Source organism: Lepidothrix coronata, unplaced genomic scaffold, assembly GCF_001604755.1.
Source record: "Lepidothrix coronata isolate B3197 unplaced genomic scaffold, Lepidothrix_coronata-1.0 Scaffold146, whole genome shotgun sequence".
NCBI classification, from domain to species: Eukaryota; Metazoa; Chordata; class Aves; order Passeriformes; family Pipridae; genus Lepidothrix; species Lepidothrix coronata.
In genome coordinates, this window is record NW_016690326.1 from 725,047 (window position 1) to 746,004 (window position 20,958).

The following is a 20,958-nucleotide window of genomic DNA, read 5'->3' on the forward strand; positions in this document are numbered from 1 at the left end:
GATGCTACACACCTTGGAACAAGTGCAGATAGAACTCTTAAGGGGTCAGAGATATCTCTAGTCACATGAGGTCATTGTCACTGTTTAAGGAGTATTTATTTCACCCTGCAACAATCCTGTTGTACAACATGGCTCAGGGGCTGTTCTGAGCCTCCTTACAAAGCCCCAGGTCTCAGTCAATAGGTGCACTTTTATCACATTCCTGTAACTTCTCCGCCGTCATTTATTCATGTGATCGATTTCCGTGTTGCTCAAATCAAACTATGAGGGAAACCCCACATCCTCCTCTGTCAGACCAAAAAAGACAAGACTAGCTGGAATGGAAAATAAAGAGGTCACCGGTGGCTCAAACCCAACTGGTACCAGGAGAAATAAGGAGGCAAAATGCAGCAAAAACCACCCGCAGAGCTCGGCAGGCCCAGCCCTCTCCCTGCATCCGCCTTTTCCGCCACGGAGCCGCCGGTACCGCGGAGCCGCTGGATTAACCTCCCCGGCTGGATTCAATGTGACAGTGACACTTCACAGCACATTGCATCCAATCTCATTTGAAGCTGACAAAGATTGTTTCTGTTTTATATCTATTGGTTTATTAATGGCCTACAGCCTCTTAAGCAGATGCATATTCATTAGATAGCCAGCTGTTAGGAGGTTCCCAGATGTCGAAAGTAGCTCTGTCTTGGTGTACATTCTTTTTTTTTTCCCTTCTCATGAAACAAAGTAATTGCAGCTCAATTAAAGAACCAGTTAATTACTGAACCAGTACCTTATGGCATGATTAAAAAAAAAAAATCTGCAATTTTGTGAGTACAGACATTTTTAAAAACAGAGATGAACCGAGCCATTTTTAAAAACAGAGATGAACCGAGCCTTAGCTGTGCTGTACACATGCAGAATTTACAAGGATGTAGAGACTGGATTACTCCATGTAAAGAACCCCCAGCTGCAGAATCCTGGGAAACACTGAGTTCTGGAAAAGCATCTTTCTTCATTTTCCCCATTCTGTAGAATTTCTCTTACCTCTTATCGTTCTTTATGTGAATAATGGACGTAGAAACACGGAAAAACGAAAATGAGACACATCTCAGATTTTAAAGGTCATTTTATACAGAGAAGCAAAATTCCATGACATCCCAGCTAGATAAAACTGTGACCAGATCATTGAACAGGCTGTACAGGTTGACTTACAAATTCCATGGGGCATCCTTCTCAGTCTTACAATGTTAACCTGACTCACTGAGTTATTTTTTGCAACTTCTTTCCTCCAAGCTCTAAAAGCAGCTCCCAAAAGCAGGGCTAGAACAACTACCACCCTCCTGCCACCACCTCCAGGAAGCTCTTTGGCCACAGAAATGTTTAAAATGTTAAAGTCAGCTCCAAATGCAAGGTTCATGAGGATTCTGTTCCTGGCTGATGGGCAGGAACTGCACAGCCCCTCAGTCGTGCCAGCCAACGAGGAGCATCAGCCCTGCTTTGTCCCAAGGAGCTGCACTTCCATTACCAGGAGAGAAGAGGGCAACTACTTTTTCCTGGCTGCAGGCAGAGCTTCAGGGGGGATAAGAGGAAGCATGCAGGTATTCAGGATTTAGTTTCTAAATCTCTCATTCATACTTTTAGTTTCCCTCAGTCCAGTTTGTCACCAAGTACCTGGCCCTGCACAATGAGAGATTTTTTTACTGCGCCGACAATTCTGTATTAACAAAAACGTTCTCTCTGCATGCAAGAATTTTGCCTAAAATAAAGAGCTTCCATGTGTTTGCAAACCCAACAGACCTGAAACAATTCTGAATTTTAGTCAGTAGCATCTTGAAATAAAACTTGGGGTCAAGGGAAAAAAAGAATTAAAAGCACCCCTCAAACCAAACCCTTGTGCATTAAAAGCTTTAATCAGAACCAAGTGATGGTACTATAAAATGTCATCTGCTATCAAAGTGTTTACAGTCATGCACAGAGGAACATGGAGGCAATTTTGTAGAGCGACTCCTGGAGCAAAGGCCTCTGAGAATAAAAGTGTCTTTAGATATTTGTTATCCTGTTATAGCTGGTATCACCTTGAGTATACAATGCCTGCCTGCATTATGTAAACACTTCATTGATAAATCCCTCCCCCACCTCCCCTAAGCTGTGTCAGACTGTTCTTAGCTGACAGATAGAGCTGAAACAGATGCTGCTATAAATACCCTTGTTTAGCTGTTTTGAGTATAATTTCTTTTGTAGAACATGGTGGGTGCTCTAGTTATCACTGAACCTGCACCTGTTCTGGAGTTTATTACTCCTTTGTACACATCAAGATGCCTTTTTTTTAAATGATTCTATAAAAAAAAAATCAAACACAGAGTTGGATTCTGCTGCCCCTTTCTCCTCTTCTAAAGTATAGATATCGTTTACAAAGGATTTCACTCATTTTAAGTGAACTCTTACAGATTTCAGAAGCTACAGAATCCAGAGGCGGTAAAAGTTTAACTCTTAGGAACAGACACAGAGTTAATTCATAAAATTATATATATAGAATTCCATGATTCTATATACATATACAGTCAAGTGCTACACAGCACCCAGCCAACCAAATCCAGAGATCACAGGTACAGTTGGACCCAGTTTTACAAATTAAGAAAGGAGTTGTACTAAGTAACACAGTGGCATGATTTTGGTTATATTCAAATTTTACTCGGCAGCAGTTGATAAATGGTGCATGTCTGTCCCCATTCCCACAGTAGCTCATTTGTTTTTTCACCTGGAAAGATAATTTTTAAAGATATTATTTTGCTGTTTTGCTCACACCTGAAATATCAGAAATGGAAATATATTATGCTATTTATCTTAAACGAGTTCAATATTATTTTAAGCAAAACCAACCCATTTTACATTTGATCTTTATCTAAAAATGTAAACTATATTCTGCTAAGCACTACTACCTGTGATTCACATGCCTGAACTGGGAGAGAGAATGGGACAAAACTTCCATGCCCCAGGCTACCTATCCCACTGCAGAAAAGATGCACAGGGATGCCCCTGGTCCATGTTCTGAAGGAATCTTTGTTGTTTTTTTTCTGATGTTTATTTTGGATCAAAGGACTTTGTTTTCATCCACCTACAGATGACCTGGCTGGCTGACAAAGCTGCTTTTCCCACTCCATACACCCTACTCTGTAATGAGGATATTGATCCACAGGATGAACAGGGATCAGTTCAGCACTGCAGCTGCTCCCTGAGCCTCTGCACCCCTGACTAAGGTGTAATTGGCACAATCCAAATGATCCATTCCAAAGTGGCCACATGTTTTCCACTGGAGTCACTCTAACCCCCCACAAATCTGCTTCATTATCACTGTCTTGATTAGAATCACTGGTTGCTCACTGGTTGTGAGATGTGAACAACCTGAACAGGGACATGATCCTTCAACTCAAAGCTGACTATTTCACCAGCCAAACCCACCTCAAAAGAACACCACGAGGAATATCCATCCTACTCATCCAAAAACCTCCCACAGAGGACAGAGCTGCACTGCAACCCTCCAGCACGACAGGATAACACTGACTACAGGTTTAGTTTTCCTTGCCCCCCCACCTCCCACCTCTGGAACCACCTTTCTTCCCACCACAATTTTGCATAGATTGAACCAGTCTGAGTCTTGCCATCTGTTCCAACTAAAGGGTCTGAAGATGATTATTCCAAGTAAGTGTAAAGGTTTCAGAACAGGAACCAGAGTGATCTCTCCTACCCAGCCGCTGAAGCCTGCCTTGATTACTTTGATGTAACAACACTTGAAAGCTCCTATTCTTTGAAACTAATTTAAACACATTGAATTGTTGAAAGATTAAAAACCGCAGTCAGCTAATTACACTCACTCTCATCTCTTATTCAGCAAATGAATCACTTTTCATTACCACTTAGCTGAAGTACATGAATTTCTGCCTAATTAGAAATGTTGTAGATGGAGCATTAGCAAGGCTGGAGCGGGTCAGGATATCTTGCCTGCTTCATTTTTAATTCCTAACAGTAGAGCCAGATAGGAAAGGCTTCAGATAAGAAGTCATTAAACAATTTTAAATTATTTATAAAAATTACTTTGCCCAAATTATAATTATTTTTTTCCCCCAAATGCTCTCATAAACGTCAAATGGAATGAAAGGAAAAGCAGCCCAACACTGATTTTAATGAACATTTTAATGTTATGTATAACAGAACATTATGAATACAATGGAAACAAAGTTTTATCAATTTAATAATAAAAAAGAAATTCAACATAAGAAAAGGGAGGCAATAAATTTCATACCTATAGTATAGTGCTTATTCTTAACAATATTCCCAGCTTGTGAATATAACAATGTCTTTGTGTTCCAGATTCTAAAATCTTGATTCAAGTGAACTTAAATGCAGAATTACAGAAGGAAAAACAAAAACCCCAAAAACCTTAATTCATTCTTTTGCTTTCAGTAAATCAGTAAAATCTTTGACTGCTACAGGTCTCCTTTATTAATATATATATTTTTTTTTTACTCCTCTATTGGATTCCACAGCTGCTAATGCCATATTTACACAAAAGAATCACCAAGTATTGTATAAAAGCCAAGATCCAATGCCATTGGATTAGGTTGGGTTATAGATTTACATCACTGAAGTGTGATTCACTTGCTGCTGATGCCTTAAACCAGTGGCTCCATAGGGACATTGGTGCTACAAAGGACACCAAGTGCCACTGCAAAAAGAACTCCAAGAAAGCGCATTTTCTGGAGTTTTCTGAAAGGAAACCTTCCAGCAGTCTTGGATAAAGATTCTCTTAGACTTCCATGGGATATCATATATAACATTAGAAGCATGTTAAGACCCCAAGAATCTGTTGATTACCAAATTGCTGAGAGAGAATTTTTACAATAAAAATTTGGGTAATACAGCAGCGTGGCTGGAACATTAGCAAAAGTATATATACATTCCAGGTCCCTTTGAATTAGCCATAGTCACTTATGTAAGCCATTTCTGGACAAAAATATATATTCTTATAAAAAACTGATCATAGTACTTGAGTGACTTCACAATTGTGGACTCAGTGGTAGTAAAAGGAATGATCCAATTATGACAAAGCGATCAGGGAGAGGGGGGAAAAGAAAGTCAAAGCTCTTCAAGAAAAAAGAAAAGTATAAAATTAGATTCAAACATTTTTATCCAGTCCCCAATCCAGTCTTCCACCAAGTCTCAAAGTTAAAATTGGTTCTTCTACATAGGAAAGGTTTTTTGATGGTCTTAATACAAATTATTTTGTAAAATCATCCAACACATTCCTTAGAAGAATCTTTCACCTCTCCAGAATTTGAACACTAGTTATTTCAACATTTAGAAAATAGCTTTTGGTTCTTTATGTAGACACTTTAACTGATAAAGAAAAAAAAAGTATTAATCAGTGTTTTCCATCCCTTCCTCAGCTATATTTGTGCAGCTAAAAATCCTTCATTCAGCCTGCCCATTTATTTTATTTTATTTTAATTTCATTTTATTTATCTATTTTACAATCTTTATTTGCTAAAATTGGCAAAATTTGCAAAGGCATCTTGCTTGGGTTGTACAGTCCCAGGAGTCAGAGTGGTCATAGCCATATTGGGTACCCCCATTCCTATTGTGCCCGTCAAACCCATTCCTGTAGCTGGCACTCCCATGTTCATGTTCATTCCCATCATTCCCTGGTTCATCATCGGTGTGGGTCCCATGGCAGTCATTCCCATTGTACCTGTCATCACACTGGGCATTCCCATCCCCACGGGCATGGGCCCTCCCATCAACGTGCTGGTCTGGGGTCGCACAGGCATCACGTTGGGCTGAGGACTGAGGTTCACGGCTGCAAAGTTTTGAGTCATGACATTCACGGGTTGTTGCATATCTGCAGAAAAGGGAAAGCACACAAAAAGCACTGATCAGATCTGATGGCACTGAAGGTGCTCAGGCATTTTAAGAGACTTCTGTGGTAATTGCAGTGAGCATGGATACACAATGGCCAAACCCACACCTATTTCCTGATTTGGACATCAGGAAGAATTTCTTCACTGAAAAGGCTGTCGGGCATTGGAAGGGGCTGCCCAGAGAGGTGGTGGAGTCCACATCTGAGGAGGGGTTCAAAAGACAAGTGGACATGGCACTCAGTTGACAAGGCGGTGATCAGTCAAAGGTTGGACTTGATGTTCATAGAGGTCTTTTCCAACCTTAATGATTCTGTGGTTTTATTTTGCTTGTTTCCCTATTTTCTGTGTGAAGACTCAGAAAACTTCTATAAAAATTTTAAATATAATTTTTTACCAATACATGCTGCTCTGCATATTCTAGAGAAGTTCTAAGGATTAGGAAGCCTGAAATCAAGATACAGCAACGGTGCAAGCTCTGCAGTAGAACCTGCACAGATACAGCCTCCTGGCACATCAATAATCTCCATTTAGAAAACATCACTTGTGTCACAATGCTGCAGAAGTTTCAGGAACCAGTGTGACTAAAGGTAGGAAAACAGCAGGGTAGAGCACTCAGATCTCAGGGCCAGCCTATTGAATGCAGGGCTCAGTGTGCACACAAAAGAGTGCAATGATCACTTACTCTGTTGCTGCATCATGGCGTTAAGCGATGGCTGTTGGGGTTTTGAAGGCTGCATCCCAGGTACTAAATTGTCCAAACTGATATTTACACTGGGATCTGACCAAGTTGAGGGTAGAGTTTTGCTTGCATTTTTCTGGACCATCTCTGTCGCATTATAAAGAGAGTTAGACTTCGGCATCATCGTGTTCATGGTTTGCAGAGGCTAAAAAAAGAGAAGTTTGTTGGAATTCACTTGAAAGAATTTACCAGTAGGAAACTGGACTAAACAAGAGGTGTTAATTTTTCCCCACAGAAGACAAAAAAACCTCCAACAAACAGGCTGGAAACCTGTAACATGCTGTGGAAAATGACTTTAAAATATCAGCCTCAACTTCTCCAAAAAAGCAGCAACACTTCCTAGATCAATGAAGACCATCTCTGAGAACACTGGCTTATAAAAGGACTTTTCTTTTTAGTAGGCTATTCAAACATTTATGAACAAAACTTCCTTACAACATGCTGATCACATCTGAGTGACCAGGTCTAATGCATTCCAGGAGTGAGATGGATTAATTTTCAATGCTGTGACTAAGGAGAAGAAAAAAAGATTAATCCAGGTAGGTCATTAGCAAACAGTACCAAGAGCAGCATACCTGTGACCTGGACATGGGTAAACTGGCACTCATCATGGTGAAATTCATGCTTTGGGTGGTGGTCATGGTTGTCTGAAAGGGACCCATCAAATCAAAAAGATCTGTAGCATTTGAAGCAGCTGGAGGCTGGCCCGAAGCTGGCTGGGGGCTACTGAAGAGCTCTAGAGCCGGCTGCTGTGCAGTTCTGCTGAAGAGCTCTCCAGATGAAGCACTGGGACAAGGAGAAGCTTGGTTGAAGGCACTCCAGTCACCAAAGTCTCCATTTCCAGTTGTTGCTGTACCTGAAGGAAAGGCAACAGTGTGGGAGGAAGGAAGAGAGAGAAGAAAGGCAGAAGACTTAGAGAGGCGCTGAGCAAATGCCATATTCCATGAACTGAAACAAATGAGAGCTGATCTGTGTCCGTCCAGATTAACATCTGCAGGTAGAACCTCCATCTGGACATCATTCCCTCTCATGAATATTCCAACAATTTTAACAAGGTAGGAAAGGAAATATGAAACACCCATACACAAAGTAGAAGGATGTTTGATAACATGTCACCTGTGGATGCAAGACCAGCAGGGACAGGTTTTCTTCGGCTGAAGTACAACTGGAAGATAACTTAGGGGTACACAAGAGGCTACAGTCAAAACAACACCTAGAAAACTTTGATAACATTTATCAACTTTTTATCTAAGCATTCTGGTATTTGCTGAGAGAGCAGTTGTCAGGAACAAGCCGCTTGATAAAGCAAATTCCATCACGATAAAAGAAAGACAACAAAATTTGGTTGCACACAACTACTAGCTCTTTGTATAAAACCATGCTGAGGACAGTAAAAACCAGAACTCTGAAAGCAGGTTGTCAGGGAATGCTTATTTGAGACAAGGAATAAGCAATTCCCATTCCATGAAATGCTCATGTAAAACACATTAGGTTTTCTAAATCTGATTCCTGAACGAAATGCCTTGGCTTGAAGGAGAATTTCAATCTTGGATCTAGCATTTCTCTCAGCAGCAGCTTTGCTGAACTCTTAGTTCATCACTTAAACATTGTTTCATTTCAATATAGGAGGTTTTTGAAGACAAGCATTTAAATAAAAACACAGAGCTCTCACTGTATCCCACTGTGAGGACAGATCCAATATTATGAGCTGTTTATAGACACCTGCAAGAGCACCTATTTCAGCATCGCAGCTGTTGAGACACAAACCAGTGAACAGAGAGCATGTTATAACCTTTGAGTCAAACAAGAGGAGATGTTACCTCCCTTAAAAACATGTTTCTGGATTAACAAGAAAAGTGTTGCTTCACAGGAGTGATGGGGGAAGAAAAGCTAAAAAACATCATCTCCAGGAGATGCTGAATACAAAGTAACAGCATTTAAACAGCTCTCATGCCACACAATGCATCGTGTTCTGAGTTTGAGCCACTGTCTAGGTCAGCTTTTTGATTATCTCACTGATACACTTTCAGTACTTCAGCAGTCACAAGCAACATCGTTGCCATATGCAATGAAGTTTGAATGCTAATGAACATTTAAATCATCTCTTGAATTTCTTTAGCTGAGTGAATGAAGACTCAAACACACAGAGCTGGGGTAGATTAATCTAGTGCCAGTTTCCATTTCCTGCTCTATCAATGGCTGGTTCCATAAGGGCCACCCATAGCCATATTCTACATCAGTGTAACTCACGTGTAACTGCAGCAGTCTGTCACACTTCATGTAAATATTTATCAACACACACCCTGAACCTTTAGTCATCTCCATCTTTACCAACACATTACAATTTAAAGAATAGTAGGAGAGTAAATTTGTTCACAGAATTCAAGTATTGCCAACAACTTCAGTGCATGAAGTGGGCTAATATTCATTAGCTTAGGGCCTTACTAGAACATTTTCTTTGATCTTCCTCACAAAGAGGGGCCTATATTAGAATGTTTCAATTAGTATTACATATTAAAAATTAAAACCTACTTTAAATATTCTTGATAGATAAGTAAATGCTGAGTGTGCTCCTTCTATGTTCAGACCTGTGCACTGAGCACCAATAATGGAAGTGGGGGTAAAAGGGAGAAGGTTTTGCCCCTTCAGTAGGACTTCAAAGATGATTAATCAAGAAGGAAAAGATTTCTAGAGGGGCTTACGCTGTTCAGGAATGATTAATCATTTCACAGGACTCCTTGTCCCTTGCATAATGGTGATTGGAATAGATTAATCATGTTAATGCAGATAAAGGATTGTATCAATTTAGACTGTATTAACACAGGAGTTATTTGCATAGTAGGCGGCTTTGTGTTTGCAAAACAACTTGGGTTTGACTAAGAAAGCCTGTAAAAAAATTAGAGCAGTTCTTTCCCACCAAGCAAATTAAATGTGTATTAACTAACCTAGGTAGCACAGCTTTCCTAACACAGCAAAATAAAGGAAGAGATATAAACACACTGACTAAAAGCTGGCTCACAGGTAGATTTTCTGATCAACCTCTTTGCTATTAGCTTCTCATTTTGTACTTAATCCTACCCTGAGAACCCCCAGTCACAAACACTCCTGCCCAAATTAACTTCACAAAAGACAGCCAGCCAGCTCTCTCCACTCCCTGCTTGTCTGCAGCCCTCTTCTGTCTGGGTAGCACTGCAGGCTCCCAAAAACATTCCACCAAAGGGAAGTTGATTGCTTTAGGTGGCCAGTATATTTTATTTTTTCCAGTCCGATTTCAAGGGAAACTTTGTTCAGATGGTGGCCATGTCTATGTAACAGCTTGTATGTTTGCCTGCAAAATGACTGCACATGCACTGAACCAGCCCTGGAGACACAGGGTGCTACTCCTGTAGCACTTGTGGTCCAGTTACACACACAGTTTGCCACGCAAAGGGAGGTGACTTTCAGTTATGCCACATGGCATCTCTTCCCCTCTTCTGACTCTAAATTAATCCTACCTGGTGATGATGGGAAACTTGCTGAAGCAGCAGGTGAACTAAAATCAGCAAATCCTCCAAATGGGTCAGTTGGTCCACCTAGAAACAGAAGGAAGCCAAAAGCTGTTACAGGATTGTGCAAAGATCCATTGCAACAACTGCATGTGGGATTTATGAAGAAAAGCTGTTCTGTACTTGACACGATGGATTTATTGATTCTGCTCCCTAAGTCAGCTCTGTTTTCCTGTTCATCTCCATACTATATTTATACAACCCTGAGCAACAATAAACTGGATTATTTCCAACTACCTGGCAGATCTTGCAGTTTTGTTTTCCTAGGGAAGAACTAAAATATGCAAGTTTTTGTCATCTCTAAAAATAAATGTAGAGATATTAAAAAGATTAACAAGATTTTAACTAGGGAGAAATGCTACTAGTTTGGCAGTTTGTAAAATTAAAACTTTGAGAGCATTATATAAAAAGCCAAACATTCCTACTGTATAAAAGTTAATTTATTATGCTTCCTATGAAAAATTACATGTCACTTTATATTTAGTTTTTGTGTTACTTAAAGCATGAATGATTCTGCAATGTTCTTGAATTGGGATTTCAAGGACAGAGTTTGCATTTGTGTTCATTTTTTTATAAGTTTGCTCCCTTTCTACAAGGAGAACATTAAGTTTTCCAACTAGACATTTGTATACAGCATATAAATTATTAACTTCTGAATACAGCAGAGTAACAATTTTTCACTTAAAAGATACAGCAAAGGTATAAAATCAGAAGATTTAAAAACCATACTGTAAAAATGCTTTTTAAAAATAAACTGAAAAAAGTAAAAAAAAAAAAAAAGTCACCCAGTTATTGTTGGTACTGCTTTTAAGCAGGGATTCCTGACCTGAGGAAGCCAAGAAGTTGACCTTATTTGTTTGTCCTCAAAGATTTCACCTCCAAGCAGTCCCACCCTTAGAAGAAGCTGCAGCAGTTCAATTATTTTGCTTTTAGTGTTATGCCTACATTATATAGGTTACATCACAGCTGCTTAGCCTGCAGTGCTTAGGAACCAGCCAGGTGGGACTGGAACATCTGTGCTGCACTCAAACACCACCAGGGACAGTTTCCAACATCTGGTGCCATTTCGGAATTGTCTTATCGCTGCAAGACATTCTGCCCCATCTGCTACTCTCAACTGGGTTAATTAAACTAGAACCATCTCCTTTTTAATAAATGGCCAGCAGTAATAAAAGGAACCATTCACTTCCTAATACATGTGTACTTGTATTTCTTTATAATGTTATTCTACTGTAGACGTTGCCAGGAAGGCGACCGTTCTTCCAAGGGGAAATGTCTTCTTGCTGAGAATGTAATATCGGATATAAAACATGAGCAGGGAATGCAAGGATGCTCTCTTTGAATTTTCACCAATAGAGCATTACTGAAACCCTTTCACCACCTTTCCAAGAGGGAGATTTCACACAAAGTTAAGGAATTTCTTTGATAAATTCTGAAGTGATCTAATAAGCATCTTACCCGTGTTTATATACAAGTTTTATTCTGACTGAAACCTGAGAATGAAAAGGGGCTGGTAAAATATTAAGCTAAAAATCCCTGTTCTGATCCTGTTTACTCTGTCTACTGCAATGAACATTTTCAAACAATTTTTTTCATCACCTACGTGCTTCCAGAGTTCACAACAGGTTAGTGGTTTGAGAGTTTATATGCTGAATGAGCAACATAGATGACATACTGCTGACCACATGCCCCAAAAAAATTAAAAAAAAAAAAATTTAATGCTCTCATGCTATACCCATTATCCTTGGGCTGCCTGCCTAAGTGTCTAGGGATTAATTTAATTTTAAAACCAAAATAAGGTTCAAACCCAAAATAACCCCTTAACATTTTCCATCAATAAACTTCTCTTCTACCTCTCTTGCCTGTTCTCAAACGAAATCGAATTCCAGATGACAGAGATTAAGCTGGATGCAGTAACTCTATAAAGAAAGGTATCACAAGCTAAGGTTAAAGAACCTCAGTTCCAGCAACACCAGAAAGTTATTTCCAGCAGGTCTAACCATGGATTCTGTCTTCTTTATGGCAATAAACCCACCCCCTCACGTACAAACTGTGTTGCTTCAGTAACGTTTAACACTGAGCCCAAGCAACCTTTTCCACATCTCTGCACCTGAAAATACACAGATAAGCAAATCCTGAGTTCCCTGAATTCACATCACTTCCCTGCCAGTTCCTTCACAAGACAGATCAAAGGCTGCCTTTGACCCTTTCCCTGTGTCTTGCCTGACACTGGGAATGTTCCCACACCCTGTGCTGCAAGGAGCAGTGGTCATAACAAGTGACCTGCACGTGAAGGACAGTGCTAATCTTCTCAACATGAGCTGGCCTCAAAGATTCCCATGCGAGATCTGTCACTACAAATGAACCCTTTCCATCTGCCTGCTCAGGTCAGCAGAGGTTATTTAGCAGGACCAGCTGGTAATATGCCTCTTCTCAGCACCATTTCTAAATGCTGCTTTGGAAAAAGAAGAAAAAAGGTAAAGAAAAAAAGGCTTACTACAGCAAAGAGCCAAACTGATGAAAGATTTCAATACACTGTAATATGGAAACTGCCATAGTTCTGTTTGAAATATGGGCAGGTTTGCTTTGAAGTGGAAACACCTATTCTCAATGTGATTTTATTTTTATAAAAGTAAAAACACACACATGCATATAAATAAAAAAAGGCTCTAATCCCTTCTGCCATAAGAACTGGATAGAAGTTGTTTCAGTATTGATTTTGGGGTAGTGGCTCTGCTCCAGGATATTAAAATTTCATGGGACTGTGGTAACTCCAATGTGCAACGAACACCTTTGTATACGAAGTTAACAAAATAGGAAACAGCACAAAATAAGTTGTTCCTTAAATTTAAGCATTTGTGCACAAAAACAAAGCACATGAAATTAATTTTATTTCTTAACAATTAGGAATTAACACATTTCAGAACAGAATGTCTCTTTCCCAAAAATAAAAGTGAACAAAGTTGCAAAGATCTACTCGAAATAAGGACTAAGACAGACGTCTGATACTAAATTACCATGACAATTTCCCTCCCCTCCAGTAGAGTTTTGATATATTTTATAGTGCATTGAATACTTACAGATGTAGCATTTTGGTAGGATAGTGATGAAAGGAAGGTCTCTCTGAGTGGTCACAGTACTGTGCTCATATATTACAATACAAAATCAGGGGTTCCCCCTACAATAACCCCAGAATTGGTGTAACTTCAGCTAGAAGTGAGTAAGAGGAGTCTTTACAAACACCTGAATGCAGCCACATGGCCACACACATGGCCTCCAGCCCCTCTGGACTGCCATTTTTTGGTACAGCCTCTGTGATTTTACCTTGTCTTTAAAACAAGGGGACAGCAGACACTCAGGTCAGCCTAAGATATACACATACACTTTTACAAACAATGTCAATATGAATCCATGTATCATGAGACACTGCTTATTTGCAAATGGGAGAAGTTCTGTGAAAGGTTCCTTCCTACAAAAAGGCACATGCTCATATTTTATTTGCTACTCAAAGTGATCTTTAAAGAAAAAAAATTCTGCCCACAGCTAACCCTCTCCCAGCTGTGCCAGCAGACCACAAGTGCACAAAGCCCTTTTTCTATTCCATGTCACAACCAAATCCCTTCCTACAAAGAACTGGTAAGCACAATAACATGCCTTTAAATTTAAAGTCTTACGTTCTGAAAAGCAAACCACCAACCCCCTGAATGCCTCTACCAACCCTGTATGCAATGCACTAAAATTAAACACACTCCTAAAAAGTGCATTTTGAGAGTTTTAGTCCATATGAAGGTCAACATACTTGCACATTTACAGAGTGAAGGGATGTGTTTTAAAAACAGTAATTTTACTTTTAGGTAGTAATTTCTTTTTGGTATTAGGGTTTGGATGAACTAAGCACCAAGAGAAAAGATAAAGAAACAAATTTGCCATATACTTGAGATGAAAGTTTCTATGGAGATCATCCATCTCCAGCTTTTGCACTGCACTATGAGAAATGCCTGAATGTGAGTGAATTGCACTTGCTTTTAGAGTTAATTATAAATAACTGCATTACATACACAGTTTCTGACAGACTGATCTGGCAGATGATCTTTGTGCTGCTAACATTTATTAGTCCCACACAATAGCACACAGACTACCTTGCTACAAAAGGTTCTAGGCAGTTCTAAACTGTTTTTCAGTATTCATTTCTCCATTTATCTACTACTCTATCTACACAGCAACAAACAAGCTTGAACAGGCTTGAAACAGAATTGGTTCCAAATATGCATTACTGAAATAAAACCAAACCATGCCTACCTGTAGAAGCTGGCTGGCTGGCTCCATCAAATGACAGGTCAACCAGGTCATTAGATGGCTTGCTGCCAGAGGGTACAGCAGCCTGAAGAAGAAATTACACAACAGATCTCATGATGTCATCAATCAAACGACATTGGGAAGTTTTCGAGGTTTTTGGAAGGCTTTGTTTTCTTTTACTTTGAAGAGATAACAGATTTGTCTTTGAAGCCAACAATCAGTGGAATGTGGCTAAATGTAAAATCAACTACTAGAAAAAGTCATGACTCAGGTCTGGGTTTTTTTATTGTAACTGAAGAATTTGGTGACTTTTCAATAACTGTGCAGTTCCAGAGAATCCTTCACACTTCAGGCCAAGGTTTTCTCTTTGCTTTTCTGAAGAGTAAAACATAGTAATGACTATATCTAAAATATTCTACATCTTAAATCAATCACATAGATTAAACTGTTCCTCAGACTTTGAAAACTACAACTAAACATTTCTGATAAAATAATTCCCTTGAACACTGCATAATAAAAATTCTACACTAAACTAGAAATCGTCTGAGGTCAGAAGAAAGCAGTTTCCAAAATCATGTTTTACTGTGCCCTCCTGCTGTCTCACCTTTGTTGCAGGCTGCGCAGGATGAGCAGCATTCTGTTCTGGACTTGCTTTATCTCCTGTATAATGTGCTGCTGCTCCCAAGTCAATGGTTTTTGAAGGATTTGCTGAGCGTTTTTGTCTGATGGTTGTAATTTCTGTAGCTTGTGCAATATGAATGTGTTTCGTTGTCACAGTCTCCTCTTCATCTTTAAATTCAGCTTTGGGAGATTTAGCTCTTCTTGATTTTTCCTCATCACTGTCACTAGAAAAACAAAAGTGATAGCACAACATTCGTGATGAACTTCTCAGTTCCTTGAGTGGACATTTGGCTAAAGCCACAAGAGTTTTGGTTACTGCAGTTTCCTGTAGCAACAGTTCCTAATAAAAATATTGCTTCTTCCTACATTTGAGAAAGGAAATGTTTCCCCCTTACATAACCCATCACATCACACAGCACTGCACCTGTTGTACAGATGTGATGAAGAAAATCAGGTTATTTTGTTAAACATGAACTGCAAGTCCACGGCAGAGGATAACAGGAAATCAGTGTTTAAATCCAGTACACGGAATTACCTTCTGACAGGAACTCCTCCACACATTATGTAACACTTCAGCAAGAAAAACTCAAGTTGGCAGCTCTGTTCAGTACTTACACCAAGAGACAGAAAGCAATGAACCGAATACAGGCACTATCTTTCAGGTTTCAACAGCTCCATTGGTATTTCAGCTCATTTCCTTTTCCAGAGAAACAGGCTTTTATATTCTTTAAAATGTTCGTAGGGAAAAAATGTTTACAGAATTATGCAATGCAATACTATTCCCTTTCTATCAGAGCACACACAGTTATTCTTAAAATGTAAAAGAACAAAAATGTCACCCTTTTAGGCAAAAACTTTGAATGCCACTGCATACTATTTGTTTAATCTGCTACATTTTCCACTTTTACATTTTAAGTCTTTCACAAACAAACCAACTGGCCCCAGCCAACAGTCAAGTTGCCTGCTACAATCAAGATTTGTACATAGCAGGGAGAACTGCTATACAGAAAGCTTAAATACATTGAAACATTTTGAATAGTAATTCCCTTAGCAACAGAGTTGAAAGAGGAAGGGTTTTATGTTTTAATAATGCATTAGAATACTAAAACTGCAAGATTTAAGAAAGGCTGTCCCTTTGTCAGTGGGAATATGACAGTAACTGCAATATACTCTGGAGGGGAGCCTTTGTTCTCTGCTAACAATGGTTGGCTTTTTTGGAACATGTTGCCTGTGTCGTTTCCTCTATACACGTTACCTACTCACCACTGGGGATGCCTCAGTTCAGTAACATCACTGAACACAAATGCTCCCCCCCTTTTTCAATTTTTTTACTTTTAAAAAGGTAAATATCACAGCTGCTGGCCAATCAGCAACTCCTGGGACAAGGGAGCTCAAATGGCACCACCATAACCTTATTCTTCCAAGGCACTTCAACCCTGACGTGTGACAGCAGTCCCACTGTCCCAGTTCTGGAGTTGTGCAGGTACCCACCTGTGTGCACAAACACAGAGGGGACCACTCACCACATTTCCATTTGTGACATCAGGATTTTAACACAAGCCCCCAGAGAAGACAGATCTGCACATTAGATGGTGCACATGGTACATCCATCTGAAAAGCCTCGGAGGAGTGTGGATGATGTTGCCTTTCAGATGTGTGTTTAAAGCCTCTCCAAGGCTAGGACAACATAAAGTAAGGCTTAGTCTCTTAAAACCTGCTGCAATATGCTTCTTGTCCTCACTACTGAGTCCACCAAGTCCACATACACATTCTGTGGGTTGAGAAAATGATTGACAACCGAAGTCTGATCCTGACAGAACTGCTACAGATCAATCTCACTAATGCAAGGATGAAAAAGTGAGCCTTTGGTGATCTACAGCAAAATAAAGGACTAAAAGCTTCTGAGAAAAGAAATCAAACATATATCCCAGAAAGGAGAATAAATATTAAAGACTCAATTTTCTATGACAACCTCTACTGCTTTGAAACCCTCTCAGGAGATCCACCTTTTATTTTCCTTTCATGGTCACATTAACAAAAAAAACAATTACAGATGAATGTTCACTTTAAGTGTGTTTACTGTGCTCAGTAAAACTACAGTGCTTCATCTGAGAATTACAGAATTAACTTAAAAATAAAAATTCTAGCTAGCAGTGTACCAAATAATTAAAAACACTTCTGCAAAGAAAGTACATGGTTACCACTTCTAGGAATCAAAGTATGGACACAATCTCTTTCTTTGCCTGAAGTTTTTTGTGGTGTGGGGTTTTTTTTTTTGAACATACTTTAAGGCAACAAAAGTAGTTTACTGAGACTTAAGCAGACCCAGCTTCTCCAGAGCTCGCTGTGTAGAGCAGTTCCACTGAAATCTACTGTACACTCAACAGTCTGTATCACAGTTCTTAGTTCTTTGTTAAAGTTCTTCATTACTTTAAGTACTTTTTTTTTTTTTGTTTTTTTTTTAAAAACTACTGGCTCTGCAGGTAAAGCCAGAAATCCAGAAGTTTGGGCAAGTTCTTCTGGTACACAAAGACCATGTCTTCCAAGTTCCATTAACCACAGTGAAGATGTATAAGTCCCATTCTCTGTGCTTCGAGGCCTTTATTGGCTTTACGGTACTCAAGTAATAATGTTTATAAAGTTATTATAATAGAAACAATAGAACATAACAGCACATTTGCCAGCTGAGTGAGTATCACCATTTAGTCACTTTTTCAAGTGAAATGGCAACTTAATTGTTATTATATAGCAGCAGGCTATGAATAAGCCAGTAAATTTTTTAGAAAAAAATTACTGAAGTGTGAAAACACAGACATGCACTGATTTTGTGAGGCATTTACAAAAGTATGTTGTTATTCTGAGCTTAAGTTATATGATAATTAAAATTTCATGTTTCCTTCCGTTTCAATATTTAAATACAGTATTTTGCTAATAGAGCACCCACTAAGGCTTGTAGTTACAGTATCTTTAAGTATAAATACAGAAGTCTATAACCTTAAGTTCAATCTTCTTGGATCCTTTGATGGCTTCTGTGGAAAGAAGCCCCTTCATTTGAACACTCTGATAAAATAGCTTTGATGCTATCTAATCACCATGCCAGGAGGAGCCAAAAGGAAATTCCAGGATGGGAGCTGAAGCAACCATATTGCTGCAACCTGGATTCTTCTTAGAACAGGATAACCTGCAATTACCTAACTGGCTTTGCTCATGTACGTCCCAAAAAAAAACCTCCTTCTATTTTGAGTCCTTTCATAAATTTCAAGACAAATTCCCCAAGTGACATATACCAAAAAATAGAAGAAAAATAAAACAGAAGGGACAAGGGTTACAAGAGCAAAACAAAAATGAAAAATGTAATATTAGCCAGAGAAAAAGATCAGTGTCACTTGGGGTAGAGATGTACAGTGAAGAAGTCATCAAAATAAGCTGCTTTTGATAAAGATTGGACTTCAGAAAGGCCTGCCTAGACCACTGAAAAGTACAAGAATTTATCCAGTGTAAGAGACCAGGAGCCATTCAGAAATAAAGCAAAGGAAATAAGATAAAAAAAAATGAGCTTTGCAGACATCAGGGGACAAGTTGCTTTTGAAAGGTAAGAACAGAAAAGCACACAGCAATATACCATTGTTACATTTGAAATTGTTTACTTTCCTTCTGATCCCTTCTCTTTGTAGTCCATTGATAGTAAGTTCTAAGAGGAAACCCTGATGTGTGTGCAAAGAATACCAGTTCTATGATTTATTAATGCCCCAGCAAGAAGACCATACCAGCCTTTTCCCCAGAAATGCTACCATTACCATTATATCTTGTTTCTGTGCAAAATTGCTTTATTCTTGCACCACAGACACGTGTGCATGTGTATTTTTATATTCATATATACCCATATGTATACATGTGTGTGACTGTATCTAAAGACATTCCTGTAAAAAATATTAATCAAATCTCAGTGCAAATTTGAATTTTAAGTTGTTTCCCAAAAGGGAATTATTTCAATATATTTGAGCACTTTCTCTACAGCAATTTCAGATTCTGTTAAGTACGAACTTGATCTCCAGATAATTAAATTCAATGCACCTGTTGAAGTGTGATGTACGTAAAGTTCTTTCTGGAGGCAAAGCAGGGTAGGTTTTCTTCCATATTGAAAAAATTTAATGACCAGATGTAAAATACAAGAACTTTCTTGAAAAGGTTCAACTGAAATGGACTTTTTTTAAAGAAGCCACCTGCAGGCTGTTCTTCCTGGGATCAGTTCAGGGAAGCAGCCCTGGGTCAAGTTAAGTCTAAGCAATTTTTATCTTCCTCTTCCTTGGCACTTCAGCATTCAGAGCAAGTGCAGCATTAAGTGGCAGCCTTCGGTACACTGGCATAAGACCACGGAATTGCTGAGACAAGGAAAAGCTTACAAAATTTCAGCCAAATTCCCTGCTTTGCCAGCAGCTTTCTAAGCTGGGGCAATAATGGAAAGCAGCCAAGAGTAGTTAACTACTGCCAGAGCTACACTATTCCCTAAGGCCAGGAAGACCTGCATAAGAAGTCCAGGAAGCAGGTATTGAACCCAAACAGGCTTCCTTATGGCAGAGTATTGTAAGGAATATTCAGCAATGTCAAACAGCTCTATAATAGTGTTTTCACAGATAAATTTGTGTTAAAATAACTCCAGTTAGTACCTGCACCTCTCTGGAGAGTCTTCTCTATCTTTCCTTCGGAACTTGCTGATGGTATCATCGATCCTGCTGCCAATTTTGTCACTTAGCTCACCTAACTTATCACTGAAGGGAAAAGCTGGCTTTTTATCCCATTCTTCATCCCATTTGGACTTGGGCTCAGGATCGTATCTTTCACCTGTGTAAGACAAAGATAAGAAATACTAAAGATAACACAAGAAAAAAATGCCTCTGGTCTTTCAGGAATCCCTCTCAAGCCCCCCTGCCCCACATACATAAAGCCTTATAAGTTTTCAAAGCAATCTGAAAGCTCCCACCGTGCTGAATCAACACTATTACAGCAAGGCACAGCATGGAATGCCAATCATTAAGTGGCAGAAATGCAGATTCAAAGACTTTTGTTTATGAGAATGACACAATCCTAATGCACAGCACATCAGGATCCTGTTGGACTCTGCTGGAGAAGCACAAGCAGCACCATCAACCCTGGCTGCATAAGCAGCTGATCAAAAAGGGGACACACCAGTTCTGAACAGTCACTTAATGCAGAATATTCCATTCCTGGCCAAGCTGTGTGCTCAGAGGTAAATCACTGGGTTTTTACACACTGACATTCAGGAATACAGAAAAGCACAGTAACAAAATCTCAAATGATGTGTACAAAGCATGGCAACTTTCTGTTTTCTTTTCCACACTTAGCAGTTAAAGAAACCTTTTAAAGAGATGAAAACAAACAAAAAAAGAGGCAGTAAAGCAATTCACCTTTTCAGCAGCCACTGAGTATCTTAAACTTCTTTACTGAACATTATTATCAAGGAATCAAAAACTTTTTTTCCTAATCAAGTACTCAAGACCTCCATACTGGTATCGTAGACTACAAACAGCTGTCGGTTTTACTTGAAATAAGCACATTTGCTGTACAATCCCAACAAGGAAGGTTAAAACACTTAAGTCTGAGTTACTTATACACACACAGACAACCTGAGCTTCATTCAAAAGAAAAAGACCCCAACATTCTAACAAAGACTTAACTATCAGGAGCACATCACACTTTAACTTGTATTGTGATCTTCTCAGACCTTCTGCCCAAAATGTAAAGGTGTATAAAGCAAGGAAAACAGCTCAGTTTCTAGACAACATTTTTAGACAAACATTTTGCATTCCAGGCCATCACATACACGAAACAAGACACTTTTTATACTTTT

The 20,958-nt window shown here is 39.1% G+C and overlaps 1 protein-coding gene across 1 annotated transcript in view; it reads right to left on the bottom strand.

Moving 5' to 3' along the window:
• Window positions 1–4,146: 4,146 nt before the first annotated feature.
• The window catches only part of CLINT1 (clathrin interactor 1), a 46,507-nt gene continuing 29,695 nt past the window's right edge, over window positions 4,147–20,958 (bottom strand). The window contains exons 6-12 of the mRNA XM_017828159.1: window positions 19,757–19,931; window positions 15,073–15,313; window positions 14,472–14,553; window positions 10,122–10,199; window positions 7,203–7,483; window positions 6,571–6,772; window positions 4,147–5,869 (exon numbers count right to left, since the gene is read on the bottom strand). Of these exons, the coding sequence (XP_017683648.1) occupies window positions 5,508–5,869; window positions 6,571–6,772; window positions 7,203–7,483; window positions 10,122–10,199; window positions 14,472–14,553; window positions 15,073–15,313; window positions 19,757–19,931 (1,421 nt within the window). The 3' untranslated portion in view covers window positions 4,147–5,507. The remainder of the gene's footprint in view (window positions 5,870–6,570; window positions 6,773–7,202; window positions 7,484–10,121; window positions 10,200–14,471; window positions 14,554–15,072; window positions 15,314–19,756; window positions 19,932–20,958) is intronic.